Source organism: Brassica rapa, chromosome A06, assembly GCF_000309985.2.
Source record: "Brassica rapa cultivar Chiifu-401-42 chromosome A06, CAAS_Brap_v3.01, whole genome shotgun sequence".
In the NCBI taxonomy this organism is placed as follows: Eukaryota; Viridiplantae; Streptophyta; class Magnoliopsida; order Brassicales; family Brassicaceae; genus Brassica; species Brassica rapa.
The window spans coordinates 28,943,184-28,955,555 of NC_024800.2; the positions used below are offsets into that span (position 1 = coordinate 28,943,184).

The 12,372-nt window shown below is 34.4% G+C and overlaps 3 protein-coding genes across 3 annotated transcripts; all 3 read left to right on the forward strand.

Moving 5' to 3' along the window:
• Window positions 1-1,729: 1,729 nt before the first annotated feature.
• Window positions 1,730-3,042, forward strand: LOC103828066 (bromo and FHA domain-containing protein DDB_G0267958). The gene is made up of 3 exons (XM_033273968.1): window positions 1,730-2,318; window positions 2,446-2,667; window positions 2,762-3,042. Exons 1-3 carry the CDS (start codon window positions 1,761-1,763, stop codon window positions 2,828-2,830), a joined length of 849 nt encoding a protein of 282 aa, XP_033129859.1. The 5' UTR covers window positions 1,730-1,760; the 3' UTR covers window positions 2,831-3,042.
• Window positions 3,043-4,547: 1,505 nt separating this feature from the next.
• LOC103828067 lies at window positions 4,548-7,871 on the forward strand. The gene is made up of 2 exons (XM_009103658.3): window positions 4,548-5,108; window positions 5,198-7,871. The coding sequence occupies exons 1-2, from the start codon at window positions 4,711-4,713 to the stop codon at window positions 5,484-5,486; spliced, it is 687 nt and encodes a 228-aa protein (XP_009101906.1). The 5' UTR covers window positions 4,548-4,710; the 3' UTR covers window positions 5,487-7,871.
• A 662-nt stretch (window positions 7,872-8,533) lies between these two features.
• On the forward strand, window positions 8,534-10,640 carry LOC103828068 (cytochrome P450 84A1). The gene is made up of 3 exons (XM_009103659.3): window positions 8,534-8,988; window positions 9,118-9,762; window positions 9,825-10,640. The coding sequence occupies exons 1-3, from the start codon at window positions 8,722-8,724 to the stop codon at window positions 10,452-10,454; spliced, it is 1,542 nt and encodes a 513-aa protein (XP_009101907.1). The 5' UTR covers window positions 8,534-8,721; the 3' UTR covers window positions 10,455-10,640.
• Window positions 10,641-12,372: the final 1,732 nt, after the last annotated feature.

Genomic DNA, 12,372 nt, shown 5'->3' on the forward strand with positions numbered 1-12,372 from the left:
AAAAATATCCTTGGCGGAAAAAAAAAAGAAACACACACACACACACGAAAATAAATAAATTATAGGAGCTTGGACCAGAGGAGAGTGACCGGAGACGCGAGAATATCATTGGACGGTGAGGAAAAGGAGGATTAGATTTTGAACGCACATGTGATCGCGGCTCCTTTCGTCTGTTCTGCTGAAAGCTTTACACGTTGACACTAACCGCACCAATCAAACCAACTAAGTCTAAGACCGATCACCACTGTAATATTAATTAATTAACGCTAAACGTCTTCTTTTTTCTTTTAGCATCTAACGCTGATTGACATACCAACAACAAACATCATTAAACAAGAGATACATAACGTTTAGCCATTGTTATCTCAAAACAGTCTGTTTCGTTTCATTTATTTTAGTAGTGAAATAAATTCGAGTCTCTTTCGGTCGAGTATTTACATAATGCTCTCGAGCAGTATCATGTGCATGTGGAATCTTGTGTCTTCCTTAAACAATAATAGTTACTATATTATTGACGATACTTATCATCGTAAGATCAATTGCAATAATTGGAAGTTGTCTTGGTCTCTTGTGAACACGTAAATTAGGGTGATATTTACGACTCGAACTGGATGATGATTTTGTAAATGATTTGTAAAATGTATAGAACTGAATACACTAATAGCTCTCTCTCTCACCTTTTTTGAGCTTCATTGAACAGCTGGTTCACGTGCATGCTTTTCCATTTCTCACGTGCCATGTGGTGTGGTCTTTAAATTCCCTTGAGATGTCGTAAAAGAAAAGCAAATAAATCAAATACGTGGTGTTAGTAAAAGCAAGAAAAAAAAACTGGTAGAAGTGGGAATTACATAGGCTAAAGATCATATACCTTAAATTACACTCTCTAAACTTATAGTACATCTATCCAATTAAAAGTAAAGTACAAATGAAAAATAACCTAACTTCATCTCATTATTTACGGTTTTATCTTATTCTTTCATGCATACCCAAATCGAAAAGCTATTAAGCTTCTTAATTGACCTAAATTTTGTTAAGTCATCGATCTATAACCGAAATATATCTAACCATCTCTAACTATAAAATTCTTACTAATAATTCACATAATCACAATCTTCATATCTGCATGATTTATGTAACAAGAATTAGTTTAATCCATTGTCCACTATGAACTTATGCATTTGTAAAACTATAAACAAAATATTTTGATCCATGAAAGAACTAATAAAAAGATATCAAATATTTGTTCTTATTGATTATATGATTAACAAACAAACACAGACAAACTCTATGATTAACAAACATTTATCTGTTTCAACAATTTAGATATAAATAACTAATGTAATTAACCATTTTAAATTTTTAACATCACCATAGAGTATATTACTAACAATATCACAATTATATCAATTATAATGAATAACGTTTTTCATTTTTTTAGAAACCGAAAAAGAACATCCACGCAAGGTCTAGCATGTATTAAATTGTTGCATTAATTCTTGATTCTTCTGGTTTGTCAATGTCTTTGGTGCCAAGAAAAATATAATTGAGGATGCCATTTTATATCGGACCAGAACTGGGCCTAATTTGGGCCGTTATACAACCACGGCGCAATGTGCGAAAGCCTTATATTACTAACTAGTGTAAAATAATAACAGTTAGGGGGCTTAATTGTGAAATAATCACATTATAGATGGAGTTTAATGAGAAATCCTTAAATAGAGGGGGCGTCTTGACATGACATAAACTAATCAGAAAGTGAAATGCAAATGGCGAGCGTAACAGTACCACCGTCTTCTTCATCCACACATCTTATCCACAACCTTCTCCGACTTCCCGAACCACCGTCTTCCTTCTGTCTCTTCCCCAGACCCTTTTGCTTCTCCGCTTTAACCTGTCAATCAAGCCGCCGTAACAAGCCTCGCTTTCAATCAATCTCTTCAAAGCCGCTTCCTTTTCACTCCACTTCTTCACTCGTAGCGAAATCCTTCTCTGCCATCGATGAGCCAGATCTCGGAGAAGACGATGAGAGCGAGGAAGACGAAGAAGAAGAAGAAGAAGAAGAAGAAGATGATGAGCTGGACATTGGAATGGTATCTGTGAGGGGAAGTGAGGAAGGTAAGGAGGAGAAGATAGAGAAGATGAAGCAGAAGGCTCGGGGCTCGGCTTTGAAGTTGACGATAAAGGAGAAGAAGGAACTGGCTTCTTACGCGCATAGTCTCGGCGACAAATTGAAATGTCAACTGGTCGGAAAATCTGGAGTTACTGATTCAGTTGTTTTCTCGTTCCTTGAGACTCTCGAGAAGAACGAGCTCTTAAAGGTTTCACCTTTTTTTAAGAGCCTATTCTCTCTCTCTCTCAGTATGTTTTTGTTAGAGGAATGTTGTGGTTTGGTTGAGATGGAAACTCGATGTGAGCCTCTTAAGCTTAATCCTTTAATTGGAACAGGTGAAGATACGCAAGACATCTCCACAGGAGATGGAGGACGCGGTTATGCATTTGGAGGAAGCCACTGGTTCTGTAGCTGTTGGCCAAATTGGGAGGACGGTGATACTGTATAGGCCTAGTCCCACCAAAATGAAAGCAGAGGAGAAGAAGAAGGAAGTTGAGAGATTGTCGATTAGAAGAAGACAGAAGTTCTCAAACTCTAGACCAAACACTAGACCTTTCGTAAGTTAACCCTGTGAGAAATTGCTGTCTCTATATGTGGGTTTTTATTTCTTAAGTATCATTCAATCTTTTTTTTGTTTTGGGGTTATAACAGAGGAGAGAGTATTCAGAGAGACCTGATGGACGTGGACGCAGAGGAGGAAGTAGAGTTGCTACGGCTTGAACTGTTATTAGTAGCTCGGTTTGTTTTGTTATCACCTAAGAATACTAGTTCTTTGCTTTGTATGCATTTTTTTCTATTTTTCTTCAAAACTACATTCACAAACACGGTCTCATTGATCTGTAACTGTAAGCCAAATTGCTGAGAAGCTGTAACTCTTTATGAACATGAAATGAGGGTAAGAGTTTAAAGAAATGTTATAGTGAAGTTGAATCCTCGAGACTTGGATTTCTCCAAAGGAAAAAGATTACCCTTTCGATGTTGGTTGATCGGTTTCTCTTTCAGTTGGTTCATCCTTTAAAGGAGAAGGGTAATCTTTACTCTTTGTGACGGGGCCAATAAGTTTGATTTTGAGTCGAGTTACTCCAGCAGGATGGATGATGTCAATGGCCTAATAAGGTTTAGAGTTTAAAAACCTTAGAAGTCATGATAACATAGTACCACTCAATTTTGCACCAAGAGAGATCTTTGCACACCATATCTCCAGTCACACAGGACCAAGCACATCACGTTTGTGACTAGAACACCATATCTCCAGTCACACAGGACCAAGCACATCACGTTTGTGACTAGAGTTGCTCAGTTTGTGCCATCATAATTTCACCAGATTGGAGGCACAATGATTCTCTTTTAGACACTCTAACCACATCCATGTCACATGAAGCCTGTTAACTCTTTTTTTTTTTGCCACAAATGTTTATACTAGGTGTTTTACCCGCGACGCGGACTTACATTTTCATAATTTTTTGAAAGATTTTTTGTACACTATATTCATTACTAAAAAAAATCTTAAAATAACCTAATATTATATTTTAATTATATAATTAAAAAAAATTATTTGATCTATACTATTATTTGCGAAGTAAATTTTCGCAATAGAGCTCTCACGTTGAAAGTTAGAGTGGTTAATATCGTTTATACCCTTAATGAATAAAATGTATAAATAAATTAAAAAATAAAAATGAAATTTTAATTGATTTTGATTAGATAATTGATTAATATTAAGAATAGTAAGAATTATCCAAAATCTGGCAATTGGGTTGTCTTGCGCTTATTTGTCCCGCATTGTCGGCAGGACCTTACTAGGGGAACAAGCGGTGCGACCGCTCCGGACCCAAGCCCGTGTCCCCTGTATAATAATAATTAAAAGGCCAATTTTTAAAAAATCTATATTTTTATCTATAAAAAATTATAAATATAATAAATAAAATTGAAAAAGATCCAAAATTATGTGATATGTATATAGTTTATTTTTATTACAAAATATACAAAATATCACTGATTAAATTTTAAAAATATTTTAAACATTATCTGCATATAAATTTTAGAGAGTAAATAAAAGTTTTTTTTGTTCAAGTGTCCTAACAGGGTTGAGCCTACCCTCACTGTCCCCGCCGTACCATCGTGGAACGCCATCCCCTGTAGCTATGACCAATCCCGCCCCGCCTAGAAGCGGTTAACGGGACGACGACGATTATGTATATGTTTTAGGTTCCAATGTCATTCCTTGCGCATGGAGCAACACCAAATATTGCACAATTCACCAAGCCTTGCATAATAGTACTTTCAACACCAAATGACAACACCTTCCATACTATACGTACGTGTTGTTTTCCCTTCTTTTTTTAAAAAAAAAAAGAAAAGAAAATTCGCAAAATATTATAATTCTGTAATTTTACGATAATCATAAAAAAATATTGTAAACTCATAAAATATTTACCCAAGATTTTCGATACCGTGTAGATATTTTCTAGATCCGATTCAAACAAATCTCGTGGTGGGTACACTAGATATAAATACTCGTGATATATTTTCCTACAGGATGGATTAAATCAAAACCCTTAATCAAAACCCTCTCTCTGGAAAAGTAAAAGCTTAACACAATGAGCTCAGAAACATTCGAAGAGAGAATGAAATTAATGTGTCCCAATATGACACCAGAAGAGATAGCACAACAGAAAAAGGTGGTGGATTCATGCATCGGCTTCCTTCTTGTTGTCATATGTTTCCTCATATTATACTCTTTCGTTTCATCTGCATCAACACCCAACCATAACCTTCTCGAGATCAAAATAGTTTCTATGGATTTCACGGCCGAGCCTAATAATAATAACAAGAATAGCACACAACAAAGTCATTATCTTCCTCTAGTTAGTGCTAGATGGGATTTATTGATAAGAGTCCCGGGAGAACTTGTTGGTAATGATATATGTCTTCAAGGAAACATCCAAGCTTCTTTCCTTTACAAGAATGTCACTCTTGTTACTTCCTCTCTCCACAGGTTACTAATAATGATTTTCTTGTTGTTTGAAACCGTGTTTAATATTATTATCTCTTACTGATTTTCGTATCTTATGTATGGGTTGGTAGTTACAACGAACTCGAACTAGGAGCGCCTCAGCTTCTTACCGTTTCTGCGGTTGCTACTAGAGAAGATTTGAGCGGCGCGATTGGGAAAGAGATTATGGAGGCTATCAAAGAGAGGAATGAAGTGCAGTTTGGATCGCAGTTGTTTCTAACAGATTGTAGAGAGGAGACAAAGAAAGGAACGGTGAGCTATGAATGCGATGAAGCTAAGTTGCGGTTTGATCATCTAGGCTCTGATCAGATTAGGGCCACTGCGTATGGAGACCACCCTACCTGCATCATTAAAGAATAAGAAGTTTGTATCAAGCACCCGATTGCGTTTGGGGACCACCGTACTTTGTTAGTCCTTTATCTTTAATTATGTGTTATCGGTGTTGGGTTTTAGTTACTAGAAAAGTTTGCTGGCAAAAAAATCATTTAATAAAATCATAAGTTTTATTCTTTTGTTTAATACATTATACACATCATAGGTGATGATTGGTTCGACTGTGGCTTTAAAAATTTAGCTGTAGATGTTTAGCTGTAAATAAATCGGTTGTAGCTGTAAAGTTATTAATGTAGATTTTTTTTGCAGAAACTTTTGCTGTAGTTAAATTTGTTGTAGCTGTAAGCTATAGGCTGTAGATATTTTAAAATAAAATATATGAAATATGTGTTGTATATATAAAATTATTATTTTATATCAATTAAAATAATTTATATTAATATTTTTAAAAATTATCAAAATTTATTGTAATTTAAAATGTGATATGTAAATAATATTTCTATTATTTAAATATCTTAATAATTTTAAAACACTCAAATTCAAAATTAAAATATTTATAAAAGTTTTTATTATGATTATATAATTTATTTGATATTATAGATATTTTTTTTTCATTTACAGATTCTACAACCTATAAAAAGAAGATGTAGGGTTTTTGCCTAAAATACATAAAAAAAAGTTTTGCTTTATTTTTTTTGCTGTAGCTTTAAAAGTAAAGCTAAAGCATGATTGGTAAAACTAAATAAAAACTTGATGTAGACTTTAATTTTTAAAAGTAAAGCTACAACATGATTGGTAAAATTTAGTGGTTTAAAAATAAATAAAAGTAAAGTAGGGAGATAAAGCCCAACCAATCACCCCCATAGTTGATTCATTATTATAAATCTAACTTTTCCCATTACATCTTCTAAAATTAAATACTCTTTAAATTTTTTGACTTGTCTCTACGAGAAGATATACACAAATTAATAAAATATCTAAATAGTATTTACTGTAAGATTTGGATCTTTTGGCTTTGTGTAATGGGATGTATCAATAAAACTCGTGGTTAATTGAGTATTTTTTCCTGTGCAAAAAAAAAAACAAATCTATTTTAATTGAGTACTAGATTTTGTCAATAAAATTATTAACATGTTTGTTAGTTCATAATAGAAATAAAAAATTTATTTGTTCAACCCGTTTCTACTTGATAAATATTTTGTATATTCGATGGAATAAACCGAAACCAGAAATTGTAAAAATGTCTAATTATTAATCATAGGTTTTCTTAGAAATATTGGTTTTCGGGTACAATGCTATAACCTATTCCAATACGAATGTTTCTGACTATATAGAAGAATCTTTTTTCCCTTCAATATAGATGCTGAACAAATAGCAGCGTCTCTTTAACGAGACAAAACTTGTGTCCAAAAATATCACAAAACCCACGACAAGAAGCCACTAGAGAAGACCTCGATGACCTTAGCTAGTCTATGTATGTTCAAGAAAAAGATGTTAGTTTAAAAAAGCACGATTGGGTGTCGGAAGTTAGAAACAGGGACATATCATTGATACCAACACATTTCTGCGATCTCTTCGTAATACAAAGAACTTTGAAAACTGAAGTAAGTAATTTCTTCTTTAAACCCAGGACATATGGGCCTACATAATAGCACCAACGAGGCAACGATACAATACTCAGAAATTGCTTACTTAATTTTTTTAATTCATCTTTTTAATATAATTATTTAACGGTTTTTTACCAACGAATCATGCTTTATATTTGCATATATTTATTTGTTTATTGTGATCAAACTAAAACTGTACTATCACGTAGCTGTCATGTAAATCTTGAGAAAGCTACATAGTTGGTCTTACAAAGCGTTACCATGCATGTTCTTTGTTTTTTTTTTACGAACCATGCATGTTCTTTTTCGTTTGATTATTCACAAAACGTTCTTTTTTTTGTTAGATTTTTTTTTTTTTTTTTTTCTATCTATTTGATTTTATTGATGGGCCAAGCCCAGAAAATCCGATACAAAAGAGCATAAAGCCCGACAAAAGCAAACAACTAAAGCCCGACAAAAACGAGACGAAACAAGTCCAAAGCCCAAGCCCATCAACTGAACGGTGCCACTACTGTACACGCGTCCAGCCAAACTCTAACCCACCCACGTGTTGAGACCCCCCGTCTCACGGAGACACGCGTCAGCCGATCACCACATCAGTGCTCCAAACGCCAAGGTAAGCCGGAGAAGATGAAGAGCGGCCAGTAGTTTCGTCGGAACACACCTGATCAAAACACCGTACCCATCTTCATCACCGAACAATTTCAAAGGAGAGATCGATCGAGGACAATCCCGAGATCCTCATCCAAAGCCACCATGGAACACCCTTGACGATTTAACACCACACAAACCGATGAAATTCACCGTAAGGCTCAAACAAAGCAAACCGTCACACACACTCCGATATCCAAAGATAAAGCCGGCGATGACGGTGTTGAAGGAGCCACCGCCTCCCGGAAACCATAAGCCGGCGAAGAAGAACTAGCGAAGCTCCTTCTTCCCAGAAACAAACCCGATGAAAAACGGGAAAATTAAGCCGGAGAGAATCCGACGAACAAACCTCAAACTTTCTCTCTCCTCTGTGTAAAATTTTAGAGAGGGAACAGAGCCGAGAGAGACTTTCTTTTTTTTGTTAGATTAGTTCCATGTAATTTTTTTCGTGCTAAAGAAATAATAGAAATTCTATTCCTCAATTCTCACGCCAAATGTGTACGGTATCTGGTTTCGTCAGAAGTATTATCAACCGACAATGCTAGCAAATGTTCTTTGACTAGAAAATTACATTTATATCATTTACAAACTAAAAAATCCAAATAAAAATTTAAATATTTGCATATAATTCTCGAACCCATAGATCTATTGATCTTTATTGTAAAATCTTGAATTCTCATATTGGTAGATTTCCTATTCAAACTACATATTGTTCTTTATTAGGATATTGATTATTGGGATATTGACTATTGACTTGTGTTCTCTTTTTTTTTTCTGGTCAAATTTGACTTGTTTTTTTCTAAGGTAATAAATGATCTATTAAATACCCAAAACGGAAATAAATCTTCATTTATATATTGTTTATCATACACATCTGTATGTGCTAATAAATCAAATACAGATTATACAACCAGATTCGTGCGTATATAACCATACCAAAAACCTCTTAACACCCATCTTTTCACTCTTTGTATCGGAAAGAAAAAAACATAAAAACATAAAAGATGGATTGTTTGCTTTGCTCACCAATTTTATATGTAGTTCTTATATTTCTTTGGTATTTAGTTAGAGTTTTGTTAACTCGTGGTAATCCATTTCCACCTGGTCCAAAAGGCTATCCAATAATCGGTAACATGAAATTAAAGAATCAGTTGAATCATCGTGGTTTGGCCGAGTTAGCCAAACAATACGGTGGTCTCTTACACCTTCAAATGGGTAGAATTCATATTGTGGCCGCTTCAACAGCTGAGATGGCCCGAGAAATTCTCCAGGTATGTGGTTTTCTACGGTTTAGAAATTGTTTTGACAATTCAAATCTTCTTCTAAACGTTTGGATAGGATAACAGTGAATTACTAGTTTTTGTGAGACAACATTCATCTCAAACATTCAATTACGTCAGGTTCAAGATGTGGTTTTCGCAAACCGGCCAGCTAACGTCGCCATTTCATATCTCACTTACAACCGGGCGGATATGGCGTTTGCGAACTACGGTCCACTCTGGCGTCAAATGAGGAAGGTTTGCGTTATGAAGCTCTTTAGCAGAAAACGGGCCGAATCATGGGCCTCGGTTCGTGACGAAATTAATACGATGGTTCAAACTCTTACTAAACAAACCTGTTCACCGGTTAACGTTGGCGAGCTTGTATTTGCTTTGACGCGGAACATAACGTACCGAGCCGCGTTTGGCTCTTTCGCTCGCGACGGTCAAGACGAATTCGTCAAGATACTACAAGAGTTCTCAAAACTCTTTGGAGCGTTTGATATAACCGAGTTTTTACCGTGGATGAAATGGTTTAGTAACCGCGATTTCAGCGAGCGGTTGGAAAACGCAAGGAAATCGCTGGATGGGTTCATAGATAGAATCATCGATGCACATATCGAAAAGAAGAACTCAAGAAAACAAGACGATGACGGCTTGGAGGACGACATGGTTGATGAATTAATGGCGTTTTATAGCGTCGAAAGCGGTGAGAACGGCGGCAAATCTAATGATTCACTGTCTTCATTTAAACTCACGAGAGATAACATCAAAGCTCTTGTCATGGTAAATAATTTAAATTAATCATTCAAAAACCATAAGTTATTAATGAAATGATTTTAATTAAGGATGTGATGTTTGGCGGGACGGAAACGGTGGCGTCTGCGATTGAGTGGGCCATGACGGAGCTGATGAAGAATCCTCACGAACTCGTAAAGCTGCAGCAAGAGCTCGCTGACGTCATCGGATTAAACCGTGAGTTTCACGAATCTGATCTGGAGAATCTTCCTTACTTCAGATGCGCGATGAAAGAGACGCTGAGGCTGCACCCTCCGATTCCTCTGCTCCTCCACGAGGCGGCGGCGGATTCCGTCGTCTCCGGCTACTCCATTCCCCGCGACTCTCGGGTGATGATCAATGTGTACGCGATTGGGCGAGACGGATCGGTGTGGACCGAGCCTGATGCGTTCAGACCGGGTCGGTTTATGGATAGCAAAGCTCCGGATTTCAAAGGTAGTGATTTCGAGTTTCTTCCGTTTGGGTCGGGTCGAAGGTCGTGCCCGGGTATGCAGTTGGGGCTTTATGCTATGGAGCTCGCCGTCGCGCACATGCTTCATTCATTTGATTGGGAGTTGCCGGAAGGAGTTAGCGCTGATGATCTGGATATGACTGACATGTGCGGTCTCACGGCGCCTAGAGCCACCAGGCTCATCGCCGTTCCGAGCTACCGGCTAAAATGTCCGATGATGGTGATTTGAAATGCGTGTTGATGTTTGAAGAAGTTTTATATCAACTGCTTGCCGTTTTCATGATTCCTTATACAAGTGTTTGTTGTTGTTGTTGTTGTTGAAGATTCTAATCTATTTAAACTATTTGGTTCGGATCTTCTGATTTAAAAAATAAACTAGATCTCGACCCGCGCAACCGCGCGGGTTTTTGTTTTATTTATTTTTATATAAACATTTTGTTTTTTTTTTATGTCGATATAAAAATTTTGTTTTCAATTCTAAATTGATATATATTATAATATATATGTGTCTATCAATTTTTAAAACATAATAAGTTTACGGTATATGTTTTTCATTGAATAGATTGTTTCAAACTTTCACATGTATTTTCTTCTATATATATTTTTTTGGATTATTATTTCATTATTAAAACCGTAACTATATATAAAGATTAGTAAAATATTATTTTATTGTTATATTCGCAAATATTGTAACATTTCATAAATTTAGAAAGTTTTTTTAAATTTAAATTTTCGTTTCATAGATTTATATTATCGAGTAAATAACTAAAAATTTAGTTTTTGTTGGTTTAAGGCAGTAAAGATTAATCATTATTAGATAATATGATTTTTGTTGTTTTAACAAATATTTATAATTTTAAAAGTTAACATCGATAAATAAATAATTAACATATGGAGGTATAGTATTACAACACTAAATTATATCTATTTAATTTATACTATCTATAAATTCAATGGATCATCTATTGTTTAAATCTAATTATTGATAGTCCAATAAAAATTTCTGGTAGGTCTAAAATTTAAATGATAAGATTAGAAATGAAATGTAATATGATTTTCTAGCAATATGTCCATTAGGTCCATTTTTAAATAAATCACACATGAATCAAGGTTGTGACTTATGTTTTAATATATAATTAAGATGATATATATTCTAATAAGAAAAATGTGTATTGAATTTTTTGAACACTATAATGTTATATCTTACGTGTTTCTCGTCAAGCTTCAAACTGTCACATGTATTTGTATATTTTCTATATATTTATGCTTTTTGAAATTGTGTTTAATTATTATACACATTAATATATGTAAACTTTGGTACAGTAGAAAATTATTTTCATGTCGAATTCTTTTTAGTTGTGATATTATAGGTTGCCTTAAAAATGATTGTAGTATATTTCAAATATTAGGTGAAAAACACCCACGAACAGCTTGCTTCTCTAACATATACCAAATTTTTGTATAAGTAAAAAATATACCTATAAGATATAATCAATACATTGATGATAAATATGGATAGTTGAGCACGATTTGGGGAATAATTTAATTTGAAGATATAGTTAACTATTTGGCAATATTTTCGTTGATATTAATTGATTAGTTAACCAAAAATAGTTATAAATACCAAAATTTGTGTACAATACTTGTTTTTTTTTTAATGCGAACCAATTTCTGTTTAAGGTTAGAAGAATATATCCATATTATTAATGGAATATTTCGGATTTTATTATGGAATACTCCACCATCTTCATCTTCTCCAAGTGCATACTGTGGTAAAGGTGTATAAAGATGTAACATTATGTTCAAAGAAAATAATATTGACTTCGATTAAAAAAATAGTATTGACTTGTGTAGTATAATACAACCTCAAGAAAAAGGATTAATAGATGACACGATAGGATAGTTAAAAAAGAATACCCGATCAGCAACATTTCAAATCGTGTTTGAGTGTTTGTTAATGGCCACAGGCTGATACTATACTTATATATATATATATTTAGAGTAGTTTCAGTGATCCACTTTAAATGCATGTGGACTACGGAGAAACTTTGAAGTTTCTTGATGTTGTAAACATGTCGAAGGATGTCAGGAAAAAAAAGTAAACCTGAAGAAGAAACACGAGTTAAAATCATATAGCGTTTGATATA

What these genes read in the sequence shown, in the direction of transcription:
- LOC103828066 (XM_033273968.1), top strand. Translation starts at nt 1,761, where the DNA reads ATGCAAATGGCGAGCGTAACAGTACCACCGTCTTCTTCATCCACACAT. An exon ending in AGAAGAACGAGCTCTTAAAG is followed by an intron (nt 2,319 to 2,445) that starts GTTTCACCTTTT and finishes TAATTGGAACAG; the next exon opens with GTGAAGATACGCAAGACATC. An exon ending in GACCAAACACTAGACCTTTC is followed by an intron (nt 2,668 to 2,761) that starts GTAAGTTAACCC and finishes GGGTTATAACAG; the next exon opens with AGGAGAGAGTATTCAGAGAG.
- LOC103828067 (XM_009103658.3), top strand. Translation starts at nt 4,711, where the DNA reads ATGAGCTCAGAAACATTCGAAGAGAGAATGAAATTAATGTGTCCCAAT. An exon ending in GTTACTTCCTCTCTCCACAG is followed by an intron (nt 5,109 to 5,197) that starts GTTACTAATAAT and finishes ATGGGTTGGTAG; the next exon opens with TTACAACGAACTCGAACTAG.
- LOC103828068 (XM_009103659.3), top strand. Translation starts at nt 8,722, where the DNA reads ATGGATTGTTTGCTTTGCTCACCAATTTTATATGTAGTTCTTATATTT. An exon ending in TGGCCCGAGAAATTCTCCAG is followed by an intron (nt 8,989 to 9,117) that starts GTATGTGGTTTT and finishes CAATTACGTCAG; the next exon opens with GTTCAAGATGTGGTTTTCGC. An exon ending in ACATCAAAGCTCTTGTCATG is followed by an intron (nt 9,763 to 9,824) that starts GTAAATAATTTA and finishes ATTTTAATTAAG; the next exon opens with GATGTGATGTTTGGCGGGAC.